Source organism: Buteo buteo, chromosome 13 (assembly GCF_964188355.1).
Source record: "Buteo buteo chromosome 13, bButBut1.hap1.1, whole genome shotgun sequence".
Lineage (NCBI taxonomy): Eukaryota > Metazoa > Chordata > Aves > Accipitriformes > Accipitridae > Buteo > Buteo buteo.
The window spans coordinates 27,073,972-27,097,510 of record NC_134183.1 but is presented as its reverse complement, the minus strand read 5'-3'; the positions used below and the strand labels follow the sequence as shown (position 1 = coordinate 27,097,510).

General features: G+C 36.8%; 1 protein-coding gene across 3 annotated transcripts in view; it reads left to right on the top strand.

Annotated features, from left to right (window-relative positions):
• The window catches only part of GALK2 (galactokinase 2), a 50,316-nt gene that overhangs the window by 632 nt on the left and 26,145 nt on the right, over nt 1–23,539 (top strand). For 2 of the 3 annotated variants that reach the window (XR_012652799.1, XM_075045218.1), the window contains exons 2-5: nt 2,160–2,248; nt 3,654–3,777; nt 8,894–8,984; nt 11,869–12,015. Coding sequence is in view for 2 of the 3 variants with exons in the window: in XM_075045218.1 (XP_074901319.1) it covers nt 2,160–2,248; nt 3,654–3,777; nt 8,894–8,984; nt 11,869–12,015 (451 nt within the window). In the remaining variant the exon portion in view is untranslated. Of the gene's footprint in view, nt 1–68; nt 172–2,159; nt 2,249–3,653; nt 3,778–8,893; nt 8,985–11,868; nt 12,016–23,539 lie in introns of all 3 variants that reach the window. The other variant, XM_075045219.1, reaches the window with a different exon arrangement.

Genomic DNA, 23,539 nt, shown 5'->3' with positions numbered 1-23,539 from the left:
TTCTGGCGTTTTTAGTTGGTTCAGAATTTTGGGGGTACTGATTATCCTCTTGTCCTTTTGGCTATAAGAGAAGCGCCCGTGCGATTCCTTGGAACGGCGTAGGCCTGGCTCTGCGTTGGTATGACTGCGGCACCTGCCAATGCATGCTCTTTCTCCACGGAGTTGCACTCGGTGTGTGGAAGTAGAATGCACAAACAGTTCAAACGAACCTTTTTACCTGTGTTAGCACTGGAGAGGGGTCTTTTCTTTTTTTAAGTTTAGTTGCTTGCATATGATTGCGCTGCGGAAAGGACGAGTCTGGCGTTTCCAGGCTTGGATGTGTGAAGTTGTGAGGGATGCCTTCACTTAACACTTCTGACAATTATCTTTGATGTAGGTGCTTAAGATGCAGCATGCATGTTTCAACATCAAGGCCAAAGCCTGTAAATAGCCTTTCATCGGGCCTGCTTGTAAAAACCCACATTAAAAAAAGAGATCAATCAGCACTTAGATAAACATGCCCCCATGACTGCTCTGTTTGTTCTCTTGGTACCAACACCACTATAAAAATATCTGTGAAACAAAGAAGCATTCTAAATCCTGACACAAAAAGGAATAAAGTTAACACGCAGAATTCTGCCAACAGATTCCCCTATGGACTACAATATTATTAATGTGATCTAGAAAAGGGATTGTACAATGAAATGGCAGAAATTGCTTCTGCTAATTGGAAGAGTGATAAACTAGTCAGTACTAGAGGAGATGATAAAAAGGGGAAATTATAGAGGGACGTAATGCAGCTTTGTTACTGGGTGCCAAGATGGAAAAGTACTGAAAGATCTGTTAAAAAAAAGCACAAAAAATAGTATTTTGTAGCTTTCCATCTAAAGAATTCTTATAAAACATTTGAATATATGTAGTCGGACAGTAACACAGCTTTTACAAAGAAGTATAAACTAAATAATTGACTGTGAAATTTTGTAACATCTGTTTCTCATTGCTGTCTTCTTACTTACACTTTGCATTAACTAGGCTTCCAGTTCTAGTTTTAGACTAAATGTAGAAACCTTAGCAGGGTTCCTGTTACTAGATTTTTGTTAGTAGACAAAAAACAACAAAAAAAAATTTAATTGGCTACATGCTTTAAAGCCAACAGGGTATGTCAGTGAAATATTGTAAGTCCCATTTTAAAGATTATTTTTCTTGTATTCTTACTGCTTTTTCATCATTTAGTCTTTTGCTTACATTAATTAAAGTTAATAGGTTAGCGTGCAACCTAAATTGCTTTAAGGTAGTTTTGAAGTGAATCACTGTCAAATTTCTCATGCTTCACTAAGATAATGGCTTAATCTCTTCTCAGTCTTTATTTACCCAGTTCCTACATGACACTAAAGCATTCCAGCTTTGCAAACACAGGGCAGAAGCTAGATACCTTTACAGTCTTAGGAAATAAAGCAATATGCCAAATTTTTCTTTGCATCAGAACTTTCAGTGGCACATCTAGCACCTCCAAATGGAAAACCTGAAGAACTTTCTGTGAACTGTTGCTGTAAACCTGTAGAGTAAATACTAAGTAAGTTGCAGGGATAATCTGAGGTTTGGAATTCTAGTTCTCTGCATACGTATTTGTACAGAAATGAGGTAGTATCTAATATGGAAATTGATAAGAGTCAAAACTTGGAAGAAAATGAATTTGCTCAGGCCTGGTGCGGTCAGATCTGACTTTGAAGGGAGTGCCTCTGTGTGTATGTGACAAATCCCAGTGCCACAAATGAGCCATTGGTCCACACTGCTGGATTCTTCCTCAATGGCAAACAGTTTTACAGGGTTGTGGCATAGGAGAGGTAGCTGGAGGCCATGGTATTTTGCTACCCCAGGCAACTGCCTTCCCTGCTTCTGTCTAGAACCAACCTAGACAGAGGACTTAAATAAAATAAGGCCCCTTCTATCCTTTTCAAGTGAACATACACGTTTCTTAATTAGAATATTCTAAATGGATTCTTCTCTGTCACAATGAATGTTATACGAAGAGCAAAAATAAGCACCTTAATGTCGCTCTTGATATAACAGACAAAACACCTAATTCAAAAAGTTGAATCGAACTTACTTCAAGAAATGTGGAAACTTCCTGCCTTTTTTGCAAATATAGTCCTTCTAAATGTTTCTAACCCACCTTTCAGATTGCAGAAGCTGAAGGAGATGTTTATATCAAAATTTGGATCGGCTCCCAAGTTTTATGTTCGTGCACCAGGGCGAGTCAACTTAATAGGTAAAGAGAAAAATTAATATTTTTATTTTATCCGCCATCATAAAAGCCGAGTAGTTCAAAACATAGAATCAAAATAATGTTGGTCTTAATTTTATTTTTTTCAGAGAAGTTGCTTGTGATAAATGGAAAACAGAATATGATACTTTACTAGCTTTTACTACACCTCATTACAAACAACTGCACACTCAAATATCAGTTTTGGAAAAAACATTTATAGTAGTGATGGTTTTGAAAATTGGAGTAACTTGCCAGCTTATGGTTGGATACCATTTTTTTGAAAGACTTGGGAAATTTAATCTAAAGTAGTTGATGAACAGTGCATCCACAAATTAAATTAGTATATTTTTTTTCTTCCATTATAATTTGTTACCAAATATAACCAGCCACACAGCAATGCATATGATAAAGCATGAAATGATTCTACCATCATCTGCTCTTCTTTACTCTTCCATAGAGTGGTGTCCACAGAACTTAGAACAGTTGGTTGTGATTCACTGGCAGACTGGAGAGACACAATTATTTTGTATTTAGGTTTTACTTGTATTTCTGTGGCAGCCTTATTTTTGAGATTTCTCTATCCATATTAAGATGGTGCTCTCCCTAGAGCTCAATTTCTTCGATATTCATAAAGTAACCCTATGCATTTGAAGACATTGTAACTAAAAGGATCCTGCAAAACAGAGCTTTAAAAATTATTTAGTCCATTGTGCAATTAATGATAATTTTTATCTTGGTGCTGTGTGAACATATCATATAGATTAAATAGACGGCATATGCTAACTGGGAATTACTTCCAAGAGAGAGGATGTTTACTACATACATTTTCTACTTTAATATTACTTTATGTGTTGTATGTAACTGTATTAATGATTATTTATATATAATTATTATCTTCTTGGAAAAAAAAGTCCAGAAATTTTATGAAAAATAAAATATAAAATTTCTACCACAAGCCTTCGCTGGTGGGCTAATGAATCACCCACATGAGCAAAGGAGATCACATAATGAGGAGTCCTGTGGTGCCTTTATCTCTTCCAGTCATCAGTTAAATGTGATTGATTTGACTTAATTTTTTGTACTGTCACAACAATGTACAAATAATGTGGCCATTTTCATTGCTGGACAATAATCTATGTAGTGTTTTTTTAATTTTTATAAGCCAGTGTTAAAACACGAAGATTTATAAACATATGTCATAGATAAAATCACTAAAGAAAGAAGAAAATTTTTGTGCAGTAATATGAAATGGAGGAAATGCACCCCAAACTTTAAATAATAAGAGTTGAGACTATGCTCAGAAATTGTCTTGTATGGTAAACAACACTGAACCCCTGTAGAAGCCCTGTAACTGCTATTCTAGAAAGAATTATTCCAAAATATTTTAATTACCTCTTTTCTTTGGTAGGAGAACATATAGACTACTGTGGCTATGCTGTGCTCCCTATGGCTATAGAACAAGATATACTGATGGCAGTAGAACCTGTAAAAACTAAAGTTGTGCAACTGGCAAATACCAATTCTTTGTACTTGTAAGTAATTACTTTGTTTATTCACTAATTTTTATGAACCTCTTTATGCAAGTGCAATACAGGTTAACTTCCCAGAGATCTGACAAACTGCCATTGCAGTATAGAGTTTAATTGTGTAAAATGATATAAGCAGATGGAATCCCATTGATGCTATGCTGTGCATATTAGTTTAGAGCAATAGGTTTGCTACTTCTGTTTCCCACCTGTCTGTTCAGATTTCTCTTGTGAGGCCTCTGATTTTTCAGTCTTTCTAAAAGTGCAATCCTGTCTTCCCTTGTTGTAGCTCATCTTTCTTGATGTAATCCCCATAACTGGCAGCAGTTCAGTTTCTCCTGGAGAAGGGAGTGAAATGTTTTGTAATCAATTACTGCATATGTAAGCTAACATTACCCTGCTCTGGAGAACCTGGGACTGTGTTTTCACAACACAATGGCTTTAGCAACAATCCTGGTTCAAAGAATCTGTATTCTCTCTCTTCCACTTCCTCCACAGCTGCTTGTTTGCAGAATCAGAGACTAATTTAGGTTGGAAGGGACCTTTGGAGATCCCTTGTAACCATCTTGATGGTCTTCTGCTGGACTCCCTGCAGTTTGCCAATGACTCCCTGCAGTTTGCCAATGTCTTTCTTGTATTGGGAAACGCCAAAACTGAACACAGTATTCCAGCTATGGTCTCACAAATGCTGAACATAGGGAAATAATCCTGCCATTCTTTTCAACTTCAGCCACATTTTCCTGCCTTCTTCCTTGTAACAGACTGATATTTGTGTGGTTGCATGGCAGTTCAGATCAGGTCACTTATCCACATGAACTTTTGTGGGGATTTTGCAAAAGTCAGAATCAGGACAAGCTTAGTTTAAGACATTTTTATTAAGCCATTGGTTTAAGCCAATGGTAAATTACTCCCTGAAAGCACAGTGTATGGCAGCACAGGGACAGGAACATACTGCCAAAAGTGGGAACTATTTAAACACATATTCCTGCTTAAAGCTCAGTTTGTTATAAAAATATGTTCTGAGCTGCTGCCTGCAAGTAAGGCAGTTGAAAGGAATTTTTACTTCCGTGGTAAGTATAAATACTCAAATGTTTTTCATTCACTTTGTAGAGTATGTTTTCACATTATAGCTGGGCTAAATTAAGAGTTTGCCACCACCAAAAGGTGATGGCTTGCTTCTTTTACCCGTAGTCTCCCTGTCTCTGCTTCTAACATTGATCCACCCTCTGCCTTTTACTAGGTGTAGTACTTGTTTGATTTTAAGGTAAAAAGTGCACTATTCACCTATTTTTTGCCTGGTTAATTTTCTGTCATTTTAGTGAATTGAATTGCCTTGCACTCAGCACTAAAGCTGACTTGGGGTAAACAGTGGGAACATGCAGTGGTGAGCAGGGGAATAGGAAATGGAAGACGTGAGTGGGACCTTTCCCTTTTTTAATAGCAGCCTCCAGCAGGGCTTAAGCTGTATTGCAAAACCATTCTGCAAGAAGCGGTAGTTCCAGAATTATAATAGCTTTGATTAGGAAAAGTTGTTATAATGGATACTAAATAAAGCAGTAACCGAAAGGTAAACATTTTTACTTGGTCTTTAAGCTTTGGCACATTACATCACAATTGAAATGGCCTTCTCCTAAGGTACATACAGTTCATACCAAATCTGGAATTACAGCCTTTGAATTCAAATTGCATACACAGTCACTATATTTTTATATCTGCTCTGGTTTCAGTTTGAAATGGTATGTTTTAAACTGTAAACCAAGAAGAGTTCTCAGAATACAGCATTAAGCATTTCTATTTTGTTGAGACACTGTTGCTTAAAAACAAAGCTAAAACATGCCCATAATTTCATAACAAAGAAATATTTTTCAACACTTTGAATGTTACACCACATAACAAAACTGTTGACAGTGTATCTTTTTTCCCAGCCTGTTACACTGGTAGATTTATGCCTGTGGTGAATGCATATATATAGGCCTTTGGCAAACAAGGACTAACCATAAGCCTCCGCAGAATCACTATTTCCTATTTCATTCTTGTTTCATGAACTGGTAAAATGTGTAACAGTTCTGTAGCCCTCTTCCACTCTGATGGTTCATGTTAACTTTCAGGGAAAACAGGGCGAAGAACAGGTTGCAAGAAAAACTACCTATGTGTTTTTAATCAGAAATCATCCCAACTGATCAGATGCCTTTAGTGTTATTTGGGCTAAAACAGCATTCAAAAATTAGTCTTTTGAAGTTCCTGGTACCTCCCCTTCACATAAAATCTTTGTAATTGAGAAGTACGTGTACAGAGAATATCTGACGTGATACTTCTCTAAATGCCTTCAGACATACCAGAGGATGATAATTATCAGTTGGTTTCCATCTTGTGGCAAAACCTGAAAATCTTTTTTTTAAAAAATCGGATTTTTTTTTTTACAGAGGACTTAAACAGATAAACTAACAGTTTGACAAGACAATGACGTTCTGTGACAAAGAGCCAAATTTGTCTCCCAAAAATAAGGATTAATTACTATTCAGACAGTAAAAAACACCTCAGGCACATGTGTTTTTCACACTACTTAAAAAACTCTCCTCTTCTAATTATGCAGAAGAATTGGAATGCTTATATCTAGCTTGGAGGAGGGGCAAGCTTTCCCAAGAATCCTTTAAAACAGAAAGGCTGGAACAGACAATATCAGTATTTTTACTTTATAGGAATGTTTTTCCCAATTTTTTATTTTATTTTATTGTAAAGTTCTTATATCAAACTGTCTGCCTTCCAGTAGGAGGATCAAAGGCAAGCCTTAAGATTTACTGATTTAAGATAACGCTTGGGCGTTATCAATTTAGGAATTGGTTTTTACAACAAATTGAATGTGATAACAAAAAAAATACAGTTAAGGATTCTGGGCATCTTGACAGTACCACATTCTGTGTTTGTGTGAATTATGTTCATGTGAAACCTGCCAAATTCAATGCCAATTTTTCTTTCATTTTCTATGCAAAAAGATTGCAGAAATGAGCAAAATGCATTTTACGAAGTCATTATTTTAATTTGTCTTGAGAACCAGCAAATATAATCATAGTTTATGTCTTGTTCATTGAAGTTTTACTTTGCCTGATTGTATAAAAAGAATTATGAAGATAAAATACTTTACAACTCTTTTTTGAGGGAAAGAGGACTTCAGATTTGCTTTCTGTTAATCACTTTTACGCATTGATTTCCATCAACATTGCTTTTTTACAATAATAATTTAGGATTATTGTAGAGAACAAGCATAAGGAAACACAGGATTTTTTTAATTTTCATGACTTTTGACAAGTATTTTCTATTTTACAAGTACTTCTGGGTTTTTTATTATATTGAAAAGCCATAAGCAAAATGATGTTATTTTATTTTCTGGGAGATTGTTCTGACTACACATGAATCTCAAATTGGAAGAATTTTACAGCTATTCTCAAACTTTCCTTGTACTGTAATATCAATACTCCCTTTCAGATCTTTTGTGTTACTCTACAAATCCCAGTAATTTCTGGCACTAACTTTGTACAATTCTTTGATGCTGCATTTTTGATGATGTCCTGTAAGTGGCACTATTTTGAACAGTTCAGATTGAAAGACAGCAATTTGTATGTTAACTGTACACCAATCTCTGATATTTCTGCACTGTACTGACTGTTGAAATTGAATGTATAACTGACAAAATGGTAATTCTAAGTTGATACTTGAAGTGTAAGATCTGTCATGTAACATTGAGCTAGGAGCAGGTTGTAGACTGGTAATACAAGTGGAGTAGCTCACTACAGCATAGCTAGCATTAGACCAAGTGAAGAGGCAGGATTCTGGGTCTTTTTGTACACTGGTTGTCAGCTTTGGGGGTTACATAACACAAAAATTGCAGCCTTTAATTGCACCAGAATAAAGTGAAGTTTTCAACCATCATTTGAAGACAAGTGTATCATTGTAAAGATGCTTTATATTAGTATAACTGTTTCTCCATAGGTAACAGAATACTTTACCATTAAAAACACCTTCACACTGGTATTCATTACAGGTATTAACTAGTGATATAATTTTGGATAAAAATAGAACTAGCATATCACTAAACTACATAGTTTACAGATAGAGTGTGGGACTAGCATAAGAACAAAAAATTCCATGCCCTTAGGAGTTGCAGACTGTCCCCTGCTGTATAATTTCTTGAAAGTGGTTTTATTCCCATTAAACCTAAATATTTCCAGGGAATTCAGCTGCCTCTGTTCATATTGTTTGGCAGACCTTGCCTTGTAAAGCACAGCTTAGCCTGCAACTTTTGAATATTTTTTGTTAGCTTTTCTTGACTTTCTCAGTGCCTTTCCTCTTTCTGTGTTGGGCATCTGCTGTAATGACATCAGGTAGATACAGTTACTGGACATTCAACAGTATAGACTTCTAAACAATCTGCAATTCTTGGTGCTTAACGCATGCTCCTCTAAGGTCTCTGTGCATCACTCCATGCTCACTTTGACAGCACCAATCTGTAGCAGTAGTTTCTTTAGGAGCATTCAGGCTTAACATTTTTATTATTTTGAAATGAAGATAGAGTAGGAAAACCATTATCAGAATTATCCTGCAGGAAATAGATAAACTATTCTAAACTATTTGATTTGTATCTTGTAACATATATAAAATAATTTTGCAGCACTAGGCTTGTTTTAGTGAAGTGCCATTCAGAGCAAAGGTAATGAAGATGAATTCCCGAGCAGGGATTACTAGAGAACCTGAAGTGTATTTATCTCTATTCTAGGTTTGACAGATATGACTATTTAGATTTTCACTTCTCTAAGAGATCAAGAGAAAATACACACGTAATGGTAGGCATGCTGCCTTAATTAAGGATGCCAAAGTCAGTTTAATTTCTGAATTTATTTAATAAATTCTATAACTTAAGCAAAAATTCTTATGCTTCAATCTAAAATATCCTTATAGAATCGATTAATAAAGAAGATCTGTACAAAAAAAACCCAAAAACCATTGCACTGAAGAAAATTAACATCGAAATGTTTTTGTTCATCAGCAGGTGGCAGTAATAAGCCATGTTTTTTTCAAGCTAAGTTTACTGGTAAGTTAAAGCCTCAAGGTTTTTCTGTTTTTGCAGGGATTTCAGTACTAGTGTTAATAACATTCAGATTGACAAAACCAAACCTCAGTGGCATAACTACTTCCTGTGTGGACTGAAGGGTATTCAGGTAAGCCAAATCCATTTAACTTATGAAATTAATGTAGAAGTAAAATACGACAAGCATACCTATTCACCCTCAAAATACTTTCCTGCATTCTATAGCTTTTCTTGACATACAGTTTAGTATTTTTATGTTAAAATTTGAAGAGGAGATATGCGTGGGTTTGTTTTAAAATATTTGCAGAGCCCTATTTTCATTACATAAATTACAATAGCAAATAATTACTTATATAGTAAAGTCATGATCAAACTCATTATCAAGATGACATTTCTCTATTTTGAAGTTAAACATCATGCTTTCCCATGGAATCGTCTAATTAAAATCTGCTTTTAAAAAGCTTTGGAGGCTTGTCTGTCAGGACACAAAGATCATATTTTAGTCCTTTTCTTCCTATGGAAACATGTTTAAAAACATGAATTTCCATTCATGTTGGAAACCTACAACTTGTGCACAACTGAGTGAAGCTGACTCATGCAGTAGGCAACAGAAAATGTAAATTGTAAGTAAACAGCATACAGGAGAAATATTCCAGTGAAAACCATTACTTAACCAGATTTTCAGTGTGTGGAATTTGAATGGGATTTTCAAAATTTCCTGAGTTGAGTGCAGCTATGCAGGAAATGGCACACTTACAGTAAAGGCGGGAACACTGAACAGATAGACATTTACCTGTCTGCTCATTTGAGCTTTATCTTCTCCTTTGTGAGCTAGCCTGTCTCCAGACTGACTTGAAGACTGAACTGCTTGTGAAACTAAGTGCTGATTGTCAGTGTTGTCCTGGGAGGCAGCCTGAACTCACACTTGAGGCTTCCTATAAATCTCACCTGCTGTTTGCAGGTGATTCATGGCCCTTTGAGAAAAAACATGATGACTTCTCAGCTTGATGTCAATCCAGTGATATTTCTGGAAGGGCAGATGGGATAAACAGTGATGGCTAGGTCAGGAACAGGTTGCCACAGGCAGCCCAAATTATGGGTGAATGTGCTTTTTGAAGCACATGAAGCTTGCCTCAGGATAGGCCATCTAGGTCACCCCACAGGATGATCCAATAGATGAGGACTGCAGGCAGCCAACAGAGCCTGCCTCAAACCTACCACCAGAGCCTTCAAAATACAATATTTGGAATAATCAGTGCCACAAGTCACTTTATTACAATCCACAGTTCCTAAACAGTCCCCTGCCCCTATGTTTAGACCCCAATAAATTACTTACGTTTGCAGTAACATGAGTATTTTCAATTTTGTGTTGCTCAGTAACACAGGCATTTAAATTGCATTGACTGTAGAGATGTAGATTAGGTTTCTTTACAATATATCTTTTTTTATATTAAGGCTAGCATAACCAATTTACTTTATTTTGCAGTCTGCTACTGAGATTTGTTTCCTAAGGACAAACTTTCATACTTGAAGGTTAATTTGCAAAACAGGTTTGCAGACTCTAGCACTGGCAGAAAATAAGCATAAATGTTACAGACTTAAGAAACACTGAAATACAAGTACTCAGAGGGTCCAGCGGGATAATCTGTTTATATTAAGTTGAACATGCTATCCTTTTGGGACAGAACTATTGCAGAACTTGGCAAAGTCCATTTTCATTTTTGAAACTGAAGTACGTTTTCTATTTAAACATCGCGTGATAAGTTTGTAAGCCTGATTCACATTCAAGACAATCCAGAAACTGTGGATCAGTTTCTGGTTACTCAAGCGTTTTCTGTTTTTGAACAAGCCTGTCTAGCGTTCTTCATGAAGGGGCATGGGCAGCAATAGTATTTGAGGTATGAATTCCCTTATATTTGTAGAAAGGGAAATTTAAAATAATTTGAAGTGATGGTAGAAGACATTAAAGGAGGCTCTTTGTCTTTGCTGATCTCTACCATTGGTATTCATGGTTGAAGTTGTTTCAGGAAAAGTAGTAGAAATCTTTTGAAGGTGGGCATTTCTTTATGGAAACACTGCCATTTTTTCTGATTATTGACATTGTAGCATAGTTTATTGACATATAAATCTGTATCAGAATGTAGCTATTCATATAACCTCCATATACATTCAGTGATTTTTTAATAAGTACTGCATGTTTATTTCAAACTAACAACAGAGAGGAATTTATATTAAAGTTATTATAAATAAAAAGACAAAACAAATAAAAAGTAATTATAAGAGTATATACACAGTGATTTATGACTTCTGGATTAAATGTAATATCTGCGATGATATTTATCATGTATGTAAAAATATTTTAAACTTTATTCTATAGCATGACAGAGACCGTCACCACTGGTAGGTATGTCTTTGTGCCTCCTAAAGCATAGTATCCTTGAAGTACCATTGTGGTTTTCTCAGTGGTAGTCCTGTGGGTGCTTCAGGAGATAGGAGTATCAGCTGCATGGCTACTAGTTCCCCATCAGTGTGATGTGGCTCCCTAGTAACACGTGGCAGCATTAGAAGTGAAGCATAAAGTGGACCTTAAGCTCTTTAGGATGCCCTAAGTGAGAAGCTGTGGAGGAAAGGACAAAAGTAGGGTATAAAATGTTTGGTAACCTCTGATACTGTCACCACAGCAGCTCAGAGCAGAGCCAGTTGCTGCAAAACCCACCCACGAAGCTTGGTAAATTCTTGGGCGTTTAGCCCATACTGAATTCTGCTTGGGGTACGGTTCTGTCAGCTCATGTATGTTTGTGTACAGGAATTGCAGACATACCTTTGGCTGAAGCCCTACCATTGGATTTGTTCTTGAGGAATAGAATGAAAATTTTGCTTTATTTTGGAGATACCAGAAGCAGGTCCTTGGTTCCAGCAACTCAACAGAAAGATTCTCTTTCTAAGTATCAGATAATTGCAAGCCTGAGCCTGTCTGTACTTGAAACTGAGATTGTTTATTTTTTCATTGTTAGGAACATTTTGGTCTTAATAATCCAACTGGAATGAATTGTCTGCTAGATGGAACCATCCCTCCAAGTTCTGGTCTCTCTAGCTCCAGTGCTTTGGTGTGCTGTGCAGGACTCGTGACACTAAGAGCTAATGGAAAAACCCTCTCTAAGGTAATTTACTGTAAATCACAAGAGTGTCAGCAGTAAAATTCTACTTAAAATTAAATATTGTTAATGCCTGTAAACATTAAAAACACGATACAATTGTTTTTGCAAAGAGTTGTTGGATATAAACTTAAGATATTGCACAATTGAGCAAACATCTTTGGCCAAATTTTGGCAGGATTTGAATTTGGCAAGAAAACAGGCTTACATTAAAGCTGAAAAAAGGAGCATTATTGCAAGCCTGTATTTTGGCCAGCCACGAGGTCCATGCCTGGACCAGATGTGCTATCTGCAGGCCAGGACTGAGGATGTATGTGCTGAAGCATGTGGACCACACCCCCGAGGCCTTTACCGTCTCCCTGAATGACTTTTCATGGCTTTAACAGCAGAGCATCTGTTGGAGGCCTGTGGAACAATTTCTTGATAAATTATATAATCAGCACAATGTAGAGGTAAAGTTCTTCCATCTGCTTCTCCTTATTCTCTTCACAGTTTTTTTGGAATGAACATATTTACAGTCCAAAATGTATTCCTCACTTTTTTAAACAAACATTAGTCTAAAAACAAACCCGCAAGTATGTGACCTGTTAGCAGTACAACTGTTAGTAGAATTTGGCTCATGTAATACAAATTTCTGGAGGAGTCATGGTCCCTGAAGGTGCCATGTGGGAATGAAGTTCTCTGCAGTAAAAATGTCTGGTTAAGTGAGACTAGGATCTTAAATTAGAACATTGTCAGAAAGAGCAAAGAACAGATCTAAATGTGACTGTTATGCATATTTGTGCCTATTGTCTAAGGCACATTCCCAAATCGTGGTACAAAGCCAACTTAAAGTGGTACATGATGATGGCAGCTGTTAACTGTGCTTGTATACAGGCACTTATCTGAGCCATGAGGTAAACAGATCCACACAGAAGGTTTTTGCTGATCAGTTGTGACTTGCTTCTCTATGTAGCTGCAGCTGCAGCAATCCGCTCGGCAGTAAGTGTTCCATCCCACATTGCACAGCTCACAGTGCTTGCTTCAGGAAGGTATCAAGCAGGGTTAAGGCAGAAAGAAGCAGGGTTGGTGAGGCAGGGAGGCTTTTTTATGTAGGAGGATGTGGCTACAGTTACTGTCACCCTGCTTTGTGTTGATGTGATTGTGGTCAAAAGGTAAGTAAGGGATGGGACACTTAACAGAGGCTCTAGTTTGTGAGGTGAGACATGTAGTGCAATGGTAGATGAAAACATGGAATTGAGGATCCTACTCTGATAAATGAGACCTTGCAGTAAGAGGGTTGGAGGTGATAGACATGCTTTTTTATACATGTGTACCTGGCCTGGCAAGAAGCTTCTGGTTTTGCATAGGTGGTCTTATCACAGGTCAGCACCATCTCTGATGGTGGTAACCAAATGAGCTAAGCTTGGAAACCACTGATCAAAATCACTGGAGTGCATGTGTTCAGAAATTGGGTATCTGCAAAATCCATAAAACTGACAGAGGTCAGAAAGCCCAAATTTTACTAGGTAGTAGAAATCTGTATCTGGAAAACCAGAAGCCAGGTTTTCATTATTCCAAGAAATACTGCACAGCTTTCTTCAGAGAATAAATGATACAGTGTGTATCTTGAGCTGAATTTACACATGGCTTGGGAGTACCAGCTGGCATTATGCCAGACCTGTTGTAAAGAAAGGTGCAAAACTCCTTTTGGCATTTTCATAGAAACTTGCGGAGGAACAGAAGGAAGACAGAGACTCCACTGAATGTCTTTCCTTCTCCTCGTGTCCTGTTCAATCAACCCAAAATGTCTTCTGCTTGCTGGTTGGAAGGTGTGCTGGAAGTTAATCTTGTGTCTCAAATATAGTTGGATGAACACAAGAGACACAGTTGCACATTTTTGTCAGGAAATCCTGCTGTCTGCAGCCAAATATTTTGCACTTGTGATGAAAAATGAGCAATTAATGTACAGATGAGAATTCCCAATAGCCAACATAGAAGCAGTTAAGAACATATCCAAGGTTTTATGTGCTTGCACACCTGGTTGTGGTGGTTAAGACAGAGGATGACAGCTCTGAAGAGTGATTACTTTTGTCCAGGCTCTAAGTTTCCCCAAATCTTACAGGACAGTAAAAACAAGTTCAGTGTTCTTGGCTAATTTATGATTTAGCATTAGAGACCTCTTATATCTAGCTAAATCCACATTCTCTGTTGCACTGAATTTATGCTTAGCCTCGCAGAACTGCCTTGTATGAGGCAGAGCTAGTCTGAGTATAAATTAGAGCAGTCTAGGCATGTGAGCCCTCAGAATTGTAAAACGTGCTCTGGCCACTTCTTTCCAGCTCCTAATGCATCCTGTGCTGGTGTTAAATGGTATCTGTGCAGGGTCCAGTAATGCTGGCTGTGTATCAGCTGGAAGCTCCCCCATGGCAGGGGAATTCTTAGCTGACCAGAAATAGGGGCTTTCCAGATCCTTTCTACTAGAAAGCAAACCAGGACCTTGCATTTTTAGGGCTCTGGATATTTATGTGTTTGTTTATTTTTAAGGAAGAAGTATCACTTCACCTCTCCCCTCTGTCTTATTTTTTCAAATGCTTGAGAGTTGCAAAAGTTGTAAATGGTAGTACTTCTAAGTAACAGTATTTGGTCATGGTGGTAATTTTATGGAAAAAGATTGACTTTTTGCCCCTCATTAGTTTGATGGACTTTGCAAAATCTTAATACGATGGTCTGTAGCAGCAGGACATAGAAACTTTTGGAATCAAATTTGGCTGAATTGTAGGGCTTCTGTAGCCAAAGTTATGAAAAATTGACCTTTTACTGAATGGAACATTTATCTGTTTTGTTTCTGTGAAGCTATTTTTATGAGAATATTTGAGTTATATGCTCTTTTTCCTGATAAATATAAGTTAAAAATAGTAGCTGTAGAGTAAAAGTTGTTGAAATTTAGAGCTTTTATGAGATAACACTGCCAGTGTGAAGTTTGGGCCTATGAGATTAAGAGCCAAAAAAACCTGAAATGAAAAATATTGTAAAAGCATGGCTAGAATTTCATGGTGGCTTACTTTAAAAATAGCACTTTTTTGACATTGAAAACAAAATAAAAAAAATTGCTGTCACTAATTATTGTATGTAGGAGTCTGCAATAGGGCATTGTTTCACTGTGCATACAATATATTTTTTTAAAAAACCCATCACACACATACACAATAGTTTAGGGAAAATACCAGTCCAAGACAATTCAGCCAGATGTGCAGTGCTAACCAGTTGCAGCAGGGCAATAGCATTCAAATAACAAGATGGAAAATTTAGAATGCGATCTTTAAAAAGAATCCATTTTTCTCCTCCAAACAGGATACCAGTCTAAGACTGTGTTGGCATCACTCAAAGAACAGCAATGCTCAGTATTAGCTTTTGATTTTAAAGTGATTTTTATTTTACTGTTACAAAATCAATCTTTTGTACAACTTTTCATCAGGAGAAGATACTTTTTGTAAAGGAAATAGAATAATGCTCTAAATTGTCCCAGCTTTGTGTTTCATGGTAGGAATTAATGAGTACAGAAAATCACTTAGTACTTTTGAATAACTAGATTTACTTGAAAGATGTGATGATAGTGTTGCTGTCCAAATGTTAAATCCTGTGGTACTAAGTTCTGTTCAGCCACCCTAACATTCTGTTGCTCAAGGCTGGGCAGCTGTGCACATACTTATTGGGAAAAATAGATCAAAAGCGAAAAGGATTTATTTAATTTAATGTGAAATGTTGAACATAGGAAGTTGAATTATATTTGGCTCTATCTAGACTAAGAAAAATGTAAGTCAGACAGAATGATAAATAGAGGACCTAAATGTAACCTGTAATGGCACAGTGTCCATTGGCTTCAATTTTCTCAATCTACGTCTCAGATGAATTTGAGTGTGGTATTTTCAAAACATTCAACATTGTCCTGTATTTAAACAGTTACTGTACCTGGTAATGTCATTGATTTCAGTGGGAGAACAGATTGGCCAACTAGAATCCTTTCTACTTTGTTTCTGAAGCCTGTATATAATAAGGAAAGGACTTCAGTTGAATACTTTACCACTTCCTAATAATTTTTCTGATGTGCAGTAGGGCTTTAATATCTAGCTATCTGGCAAGAAAATCTGTGAGTATTCATATTGATAATGTGACTTTGAAATTAATAATGTGTGCTGATAATACTAGTTAGGATTATTTTATAATATTGCTGCATCAAAAATGTTTGATAGATGCATGCCTAGTTTATTTATATGAGAAACTCAAATTGCTTACACAAAAAATGGTACATAGGTATTGTATTTTAAAGTACTGTTAATATTGAGAAATGTTAAAGTTCCTTTCTCCCTGTGGAATTAAAACCCAGGGTTCTTTAACTTAAGTTTGACTATGTGTGTTTGTAATCAAGGGGAAACAGAGTACTTTGGAGCAATGGTAATCAAAGGCCGTAATCTCTCATCAACCAAATTGATAACCTTCTATTTGAGCATGTTAGAGGGCAGATGAAGTCAAACTAAGATTGCTGTGCTCATGAGGACATCCAGATACTATCTGACAAATATTTTCTCATTTTGGAAAAAAGTAAGCATAATTACCTTGCAAAACATACATGAAGTTTAGCTAATTGGGATTTTGTATGCAAACTGGAAGCAGATGGTAACTTTCAGCAATCTATTCCTAGTCAAGAACAGATATTAAAAATAAGGACATTCCTGATGGTAAAAATAACCTCAAAATTTGGGCATCATTTTATACCTTAATAAATTAAACAATGCCTTATATTTCAGAAGTTTTTTCGCACAGATATACATATGTATAAACCATGCACAGATTGAAAAAAGAAATCCCCATCTAACTAGACTTTAAATACGCCTTAAGTGATGAAGAATATTTTCTTCTTCCTGTAAAATACTCATCTTTATCGATAAATGTTTATTTTCCATTTTCAGTCCTGTGTGCTGTGAACTAAACCCTGTAGAATTTCATAGAAAATCTACACTAAATTTCCTATAAAATGACCAACATTATTTGTTGTAAAGGGAAGCAGCACACTGAGTCTGACTTTTCAGATTAAACTGGCCAAAATGTTAATGAATGTGCATTGGGGAACCATTACTGTATTGCTGTAGAGAGACTAAATGTATGCACAGGACTTTTGGCTCAATAGATATTTAAATACTCCAGTTACTTAAATCTGCATGCTGAAGAGACTTTTGGAGCACTGAAAATGACAGTCTAAAAATAACTCATATTAACAAACGTATTTTCTTCATGGGGCATCCCTTCGCAAACAATAAAATTTAAAACAGGAAGAAAATTGTTTTTTTATTTTAAAGATTAGCTATCACTACTCCTGCATTGTTATATATAGAAAATCTAGCACATTTAACTTTGACCAAAATGAACTTACATAAAACCACTGAGGCAGATGTAATTTAATACTATCATTTTATAGAGAAGGTTGCTTTATTTTTACTGCTGTCATTCTGGATTTGTATATATCAAGTTTCTGGGTAATGTAGGGTAACCGGTTCCAAAAAAATACTAAGCAACGCTAATTCTGTTTTACTAACAAATATTTCCCTGTCTCCTACTCACTAATTGTCTTACTCTTTTAAGAAGTTTAATCTTACACAGGTTCACTTCTTTAAAGGTCTATGTAAGATTGAAAGGGATTGATCACTGGTATGGAACATATTGACAGTGACAGTTATATAGGGACAAATTCTGTCACGGTTTACATACTGTCCAGACCCATTGCATGAGTGAAAATCAGAGCAGTTGGCCCTTGGCCTCTTTGTGAGCAAGGGGACTATTAAAGGTGGAACTCCCTTATCTGTTCTCACCCAGATAATTCTTTAGGTTTCTATTTTTAGTTTTTTTATAAGTAAGTGATCATCTGTTCACTTTCATTATTCCTCAGATTCCTAAATACCTTTGTACACTTAGACCTTCATGTTAATTATCAATAACATCAAACTGAGAGAAACTAAAATAAATGATGGGGCAACAGAGAATCAAATGAGCTGTATCGCGTGGTTCATAATTTATCATGCTGCTGAAGTATCAGGGTATATATGGCCAAATCTAATACAATGTTGGATTGAGCCTGGAAACAGTCAGAAAAATATTCTTTTATCAGTTCTTTAACATTTTTGAAGGACCAAAAATAGTTGAAAATAAAAACCTGAATTTTAGGTGTTTCATATTGAAACATAAACAAGCAGAGAAAAAGACATACTAGTGAAAAGTATCATTTTACTGAAAACCCACTTTTTCCATTAAAAATCCCAGACAAGGTAACATGATGCAGAGCTATTGATGAGTTCTTATTACAAGAAATCTCTCCATCTAGAGTAACTAGGCATAAGGCAACTAATAATAAAAAAATCACAACCCTTCTTTGTCAGACTAAATTATATCTCCACTAATATGATTTCCCAGATTAGACTTTCTGCATGCTGGATAGGAAATCTTGTGGCTCAAAGATAAAACAGATTTAAGTGGTAGTAATTTCTTTCTTTGTAACCCAAGATTGACTTGCTCCTTATCAGGGAGAACCTTAAATTGTTTCAAACAAAAAGCAGAGGTAGTTAGTAGAGCTCTTAGATCAAAGGCTAGCCTAGGTCTGCACATGGGGGTCAGTTGCCTGGTAGACAAAATGGTAAGAGCTGCCTCCTGCAATAAGATACGTTCTGAGCAGACTTTAGAATTAAGCTTCTGAAAAGGAACAGCCTGAAAAAAATACATTTTGTACATTGTTACTTTTAGTTTTTTCAAAATGTTCCAACTAAAGTTGTCTAAAACCTAAGAGTTCGGTTTTGAAATCCTTGAGAGACAGCAGCTTCCTTAAATAGATGTATTACTTCACATAAATTTCTTAATGCTTAATTGCTTATTAGGCAAGTGAGTGAATTGTATGCACTGAGATTCTACTGCTAATGGTGTTGCTTTGTATTGTTTTAATTACAGATATTCTCATTTAATGTGTTGTATCTTTTTTTTGTTGGGTAAACAACAAAAATATCTTCATATATCATGTAACTCACAGGTACTAAACATCTCCCATGGAAGCACAGCCAACCTGGCATGCATATGTGCCAACAGCTATAAAAGTACTGTTTGCTTTTTTATGTATCATATTGGGTCTGGCATTCAAAAGCTGCAATATTTAGTGTTTCTTCACAGATCACCAGGGAGACTTTAAGATTTAACTCACCTACCAGCTACTACTACTGTCATGTTATGCTCATTCCTCTCCCATGTTCAGAGGCTGAACAGACCAATTGTAGAAAATAGCTCAGGGTATTGCTAGACTAACTTTAGATACTTAAGTTTCCATCCCAGCTTCCCTGTTTACTGTCACTGATTTTTACAGACCTCACTACAGTCAGCAGAAGGGGAGAGTTTGCTTCAGCCATGCCACTGCCAAGCAGGTTCAAACAAAGGGACTTTGCACAGGAGTGGCTGATGTAGTCACATAATCTCTCCTGTTGACTATGGCGTCAGGATGGTAACCTCAGTGAAAGAGGTGGAATAGTAGTGTTGAACTGGTTGAGGTTGCATTACCATATGTCTGTATCAACACTAATTAACACACATTTTATGTGGCTCATTTGCCACATAAAAATAGCAAAAGATACAGTGACATTTTCTCTAAGGCAGTCTAAGAAAAGCTGTAAGTCTGCCTCTCTCCTTTCTTACAGACCAAGATAGCTAAAGTAAAAAAATATTCAGGGAAAAGCCACGTGGATGATCAAAGGTCCAGAATGACCTACATAAAAATAAGCTAGGACTCTTTGGAAAAAGGCACTTGAAGGAGGAAGTGATAGAGGTCCATAAAATGATGAATGTAATCGATAGAGTGGATAGGAATCAGTTGTTCATTGCCCCTCACATTATAAAAGCCAGAAGGTATTAAATGAAACTAATCAGGTGCATGTTAATAATCAACAAAAGGAGGTTGTTCTTCACCTCACAAGTTGTGGAGGTCCTTGTTACTGGATGTTCTACATGTTAAATTTTGAATGAGTTGAAAGGGAGTCTGGACAAGTTCATATATAAGAAATCCATTGTTGGTAACTAAGTGTGCAGAATTCACATTCAGCTTAGGAAGCTCTTTATCAAAAAATAACGTTCTGGGAAAATACAATCTATACTTGGCCTTTGGTACATACTAACAACCCGCTTTCAGGTGCAAGATACAGAACTAGAAGTGGCATTGGTTTGACCCACAAAGTCTGCTTTTATGTTAATATATTCTATATTTTTATTCCAACCTAAGTCTTTTAATGATTTTTAGCTAGCTGACACCCCCTTACTTACTCATGGGCGTTATATGCACTTCCCTTATTGGCTAGGGTTTTGGGTTTTTTTTGCAGGGGGGCAAGATCAAAGGAAACAACTCATGATGTTTGAGCTTTACTTTTTTGATTACTAAATAAATCAAATACGTCACTTTGCTTGTTTAATACTGTAGATGACAGCTTAGGACTTACTGTCCACATGATAGTTATTATTCACAAATGATGTCCTGGTCTAGCCAGTCCTGTTGGAACAACTTCCTGGAACAATAATACAGAAATTCAGAAGGCAGTAGCATATGTGGATCACAGGACAGCTGGGATAAGGAAATTTTTTATTCATCTTTAAGTCTTTTTTTTCTAGAGTCATAATGCTACTGTTCAGATCCATTTTTACTTTGATTTTAGTATCTTTTTGTTCCACTTTTCATTACCATCATCTTAAAAAACATTTTAAACCCACCCTGCAAGTGTTTCCCTGAGACCATATTCTTTAGAGAAATAAGCCACAATACTGGAAATAGGGAGGTTTTTGAATTCTCATTTCAGCTTTGTGACTGATTCACATGACTTTGAACAAATCATGTAAATATCTGTGCTGTCTCTAAATTGAAGATAGCAGCCTTATAGGAATGCTTTTAAAGTGAAGTATGTAAAATTCTATGAAGACTTAAATTATGATTTATTAGAGTTTTTGAAATACTGCTGTAGGGATGGAAAAAACATGCTAATAAGTCTTGGGTGCATCGAACTTGTTATGTTTTGTGGTTGGCTCAAAGTGACCTTGTACGGATCAGAAAACGTGGGACGGAACTGTAGCCTATGTGCAAATGGGGTTTATTCTTTCTGCGTATTTCTCATGGTGCTTCATGGAGAAAAAAATGTCTGCTTTCACCTAGCTCTGCAAGAAAGCCTGTTTAGGACTCCTGCAGAACTCAATAGGGGCAACATTGTTTATTTTATATGCATAACAGTTGTACTTTGAGTCCTACCAAGGAGTGGCTGGCCCCGGCTGACCTACCTGCCTGGCAGATGATGCTGTGGTGTAGCCTGGGGTGTGATCCCCCTAAATGTGGCTATAAGAATGCTCTGAGTTACTTCTCTGCAGGAACTGCAGTGCAGCCAGGAGGAAGAAAGTGATGCACGCCTAGGTATTGTTCAGACATACATTTGAGATGTTGCCAAATTGTGCAGTGAAATCTGGGATCTGAGAAGCTCTGTATTTTTACAGGTGAGACATACACTACAGAGATATAAATAACCGATGATTCAAACAGTCCCTGCCATAAAGAGCTTCTGAGTATTGCAAGTTTAATAGAAACAAGGCATTGCTCTGAGATAGGCAAAAGTTATTTCCTTTTATTACATGGTTCTAGCAATTTTTTTCCTTAGAGATATTATTTTTTCCTTAGAGATATTATTCCTTTGGAAGCCTGAAGTCAGAGAACTTGTGTAGCAAAATGTGTTTTTTTCAGTTTCTAGTAATGAAGTCACACATATTTATAGCATTATCATCTAACAATCCTAAGTAGCAATTACTAATTACAAAGAGGGAGAAGATACTCCTCATTTTACTGAGGAAATGGAGCCATGATGAATTAAAGGGACTTTCCCTGAATCACAAGAAACTTAATGTGGAGCTAGAAATTGAGCCCAGACCTCCAAACATTAGTTCACTGTTTCAGTCATATGACTGTCCTTTTCCAAGTATCAAATATGTACAGAAGGCTCTCCAGTTTAGTCTTCACATTAGTTTGCAAAGCTACAATTCAATTCCTCTGAACTTTGCCCTTTCACTCATTTTAGCAAAAAGGCAAACATTTGCCCATTTGTCTCAATAGTAAGTAGAAACTGCTTTCTATACAGATGACAATTTCCTCTCCATTCACATGCTTCTCATCCTAGTATTAGAAGGCCAGCCTGTGTCAGCAAGGGCCTGTTTAAATTAGAAACCAAATAATGTTTCAGGGATGCCTTGGGCTGTCTTGTGGAGAGGGTTCTTCTCAACCCTTGCCAGTTACTACTTGGTGGTCCTGCCAATCCTTGCTAAGTTTCAAAACAAAAGTTGCTCAAGCTCGAACATTGCTGTTAGTCCAGCATACGCAGCTGGACAGCTGGTGAGCTGGGACGAAGCAAGGCCCAATGCTTAACCAGGCACAATTCACCAGACCATGTAAAGGGACAGGGGAGTGGCACTGTCCTAATTGTTAACATTCCTCCTCTGCAAGACTTCTCCTGATATTTATTTAATAAGCTCAGGCTCATAAAGTCTGAACGATTTAAGCAATCAAGCGGTAGCTGATGTGTATATGGAGATGACATGCAGCCAGACTAAGTGAAGGGTGAAATGCTTAATTTCTGACTTCGCAGAGCTTTATCTGGCAATTGCAGATGAAGTAATACGTCAGGCAGCTGTGGCCAAGAGTGGAATATACATTGTGAGTACCTCAGGAGCTGTACTTCAGGCCAGGTTTGCATGTATGTTTGCATGTATTTAAGTATGCATGACCAGTATGCTCGCATGGTCTTCTTAGCCAGTGTGGAGAAGTTTCTGTTGCTGCCAGTGAGTAATATTCATGAACTCCAGTCTGATGTCTCCTGCCAGTGGCTACAAAAACCAGGGATGTGGTATTGCTCTGTTCTCAGAGGGGCAAAAGGCAGGTTCAGCAGAACTGGCTAAAACATGCTGGCATTTCCACATCCCAGCAACAGATGTTTCTTAATAGGCATGCCTTTACATGTAGAAAGGAGTGAGCATCTAGAGACTGCTGTGTGTGGAGGTTTGTTCTTTTCTGCAGAGCTGTTGCTAAGTATTTTAGCATTAAATGAGGGGAAAAAAAGCTCATTACATTCATTAGCATTTCATTCGGAATTATTTCCAACTTGTAGTGGAGCAGGGACACATGGTGACTGGATGTTAAACTTTCATTGATGAGATGAAGAGGTCTAAAGTTCAAACTGGAAATGGGACAGCTTGGAGTGGACTTGGGACAAAGGAGGAAAACCGAATCTTGGTGAACCTGATCTTCAGGAAAAGTCAGGCACTGGGAGATGTCTTTTGTTAAAAAGATGGAACACCAAGATGTGTGATGTTCCTATACTTTCTCAAGAAAAATAAAAGCAGCATTATCTCTATTTCAGTTCATCTTTAAAATACACAAAGGAAAGGCCCTGCAGAAAAGGAGTATGTTTGCTGATTGTACTTTCTATGTTCTCTCATTAGTGGT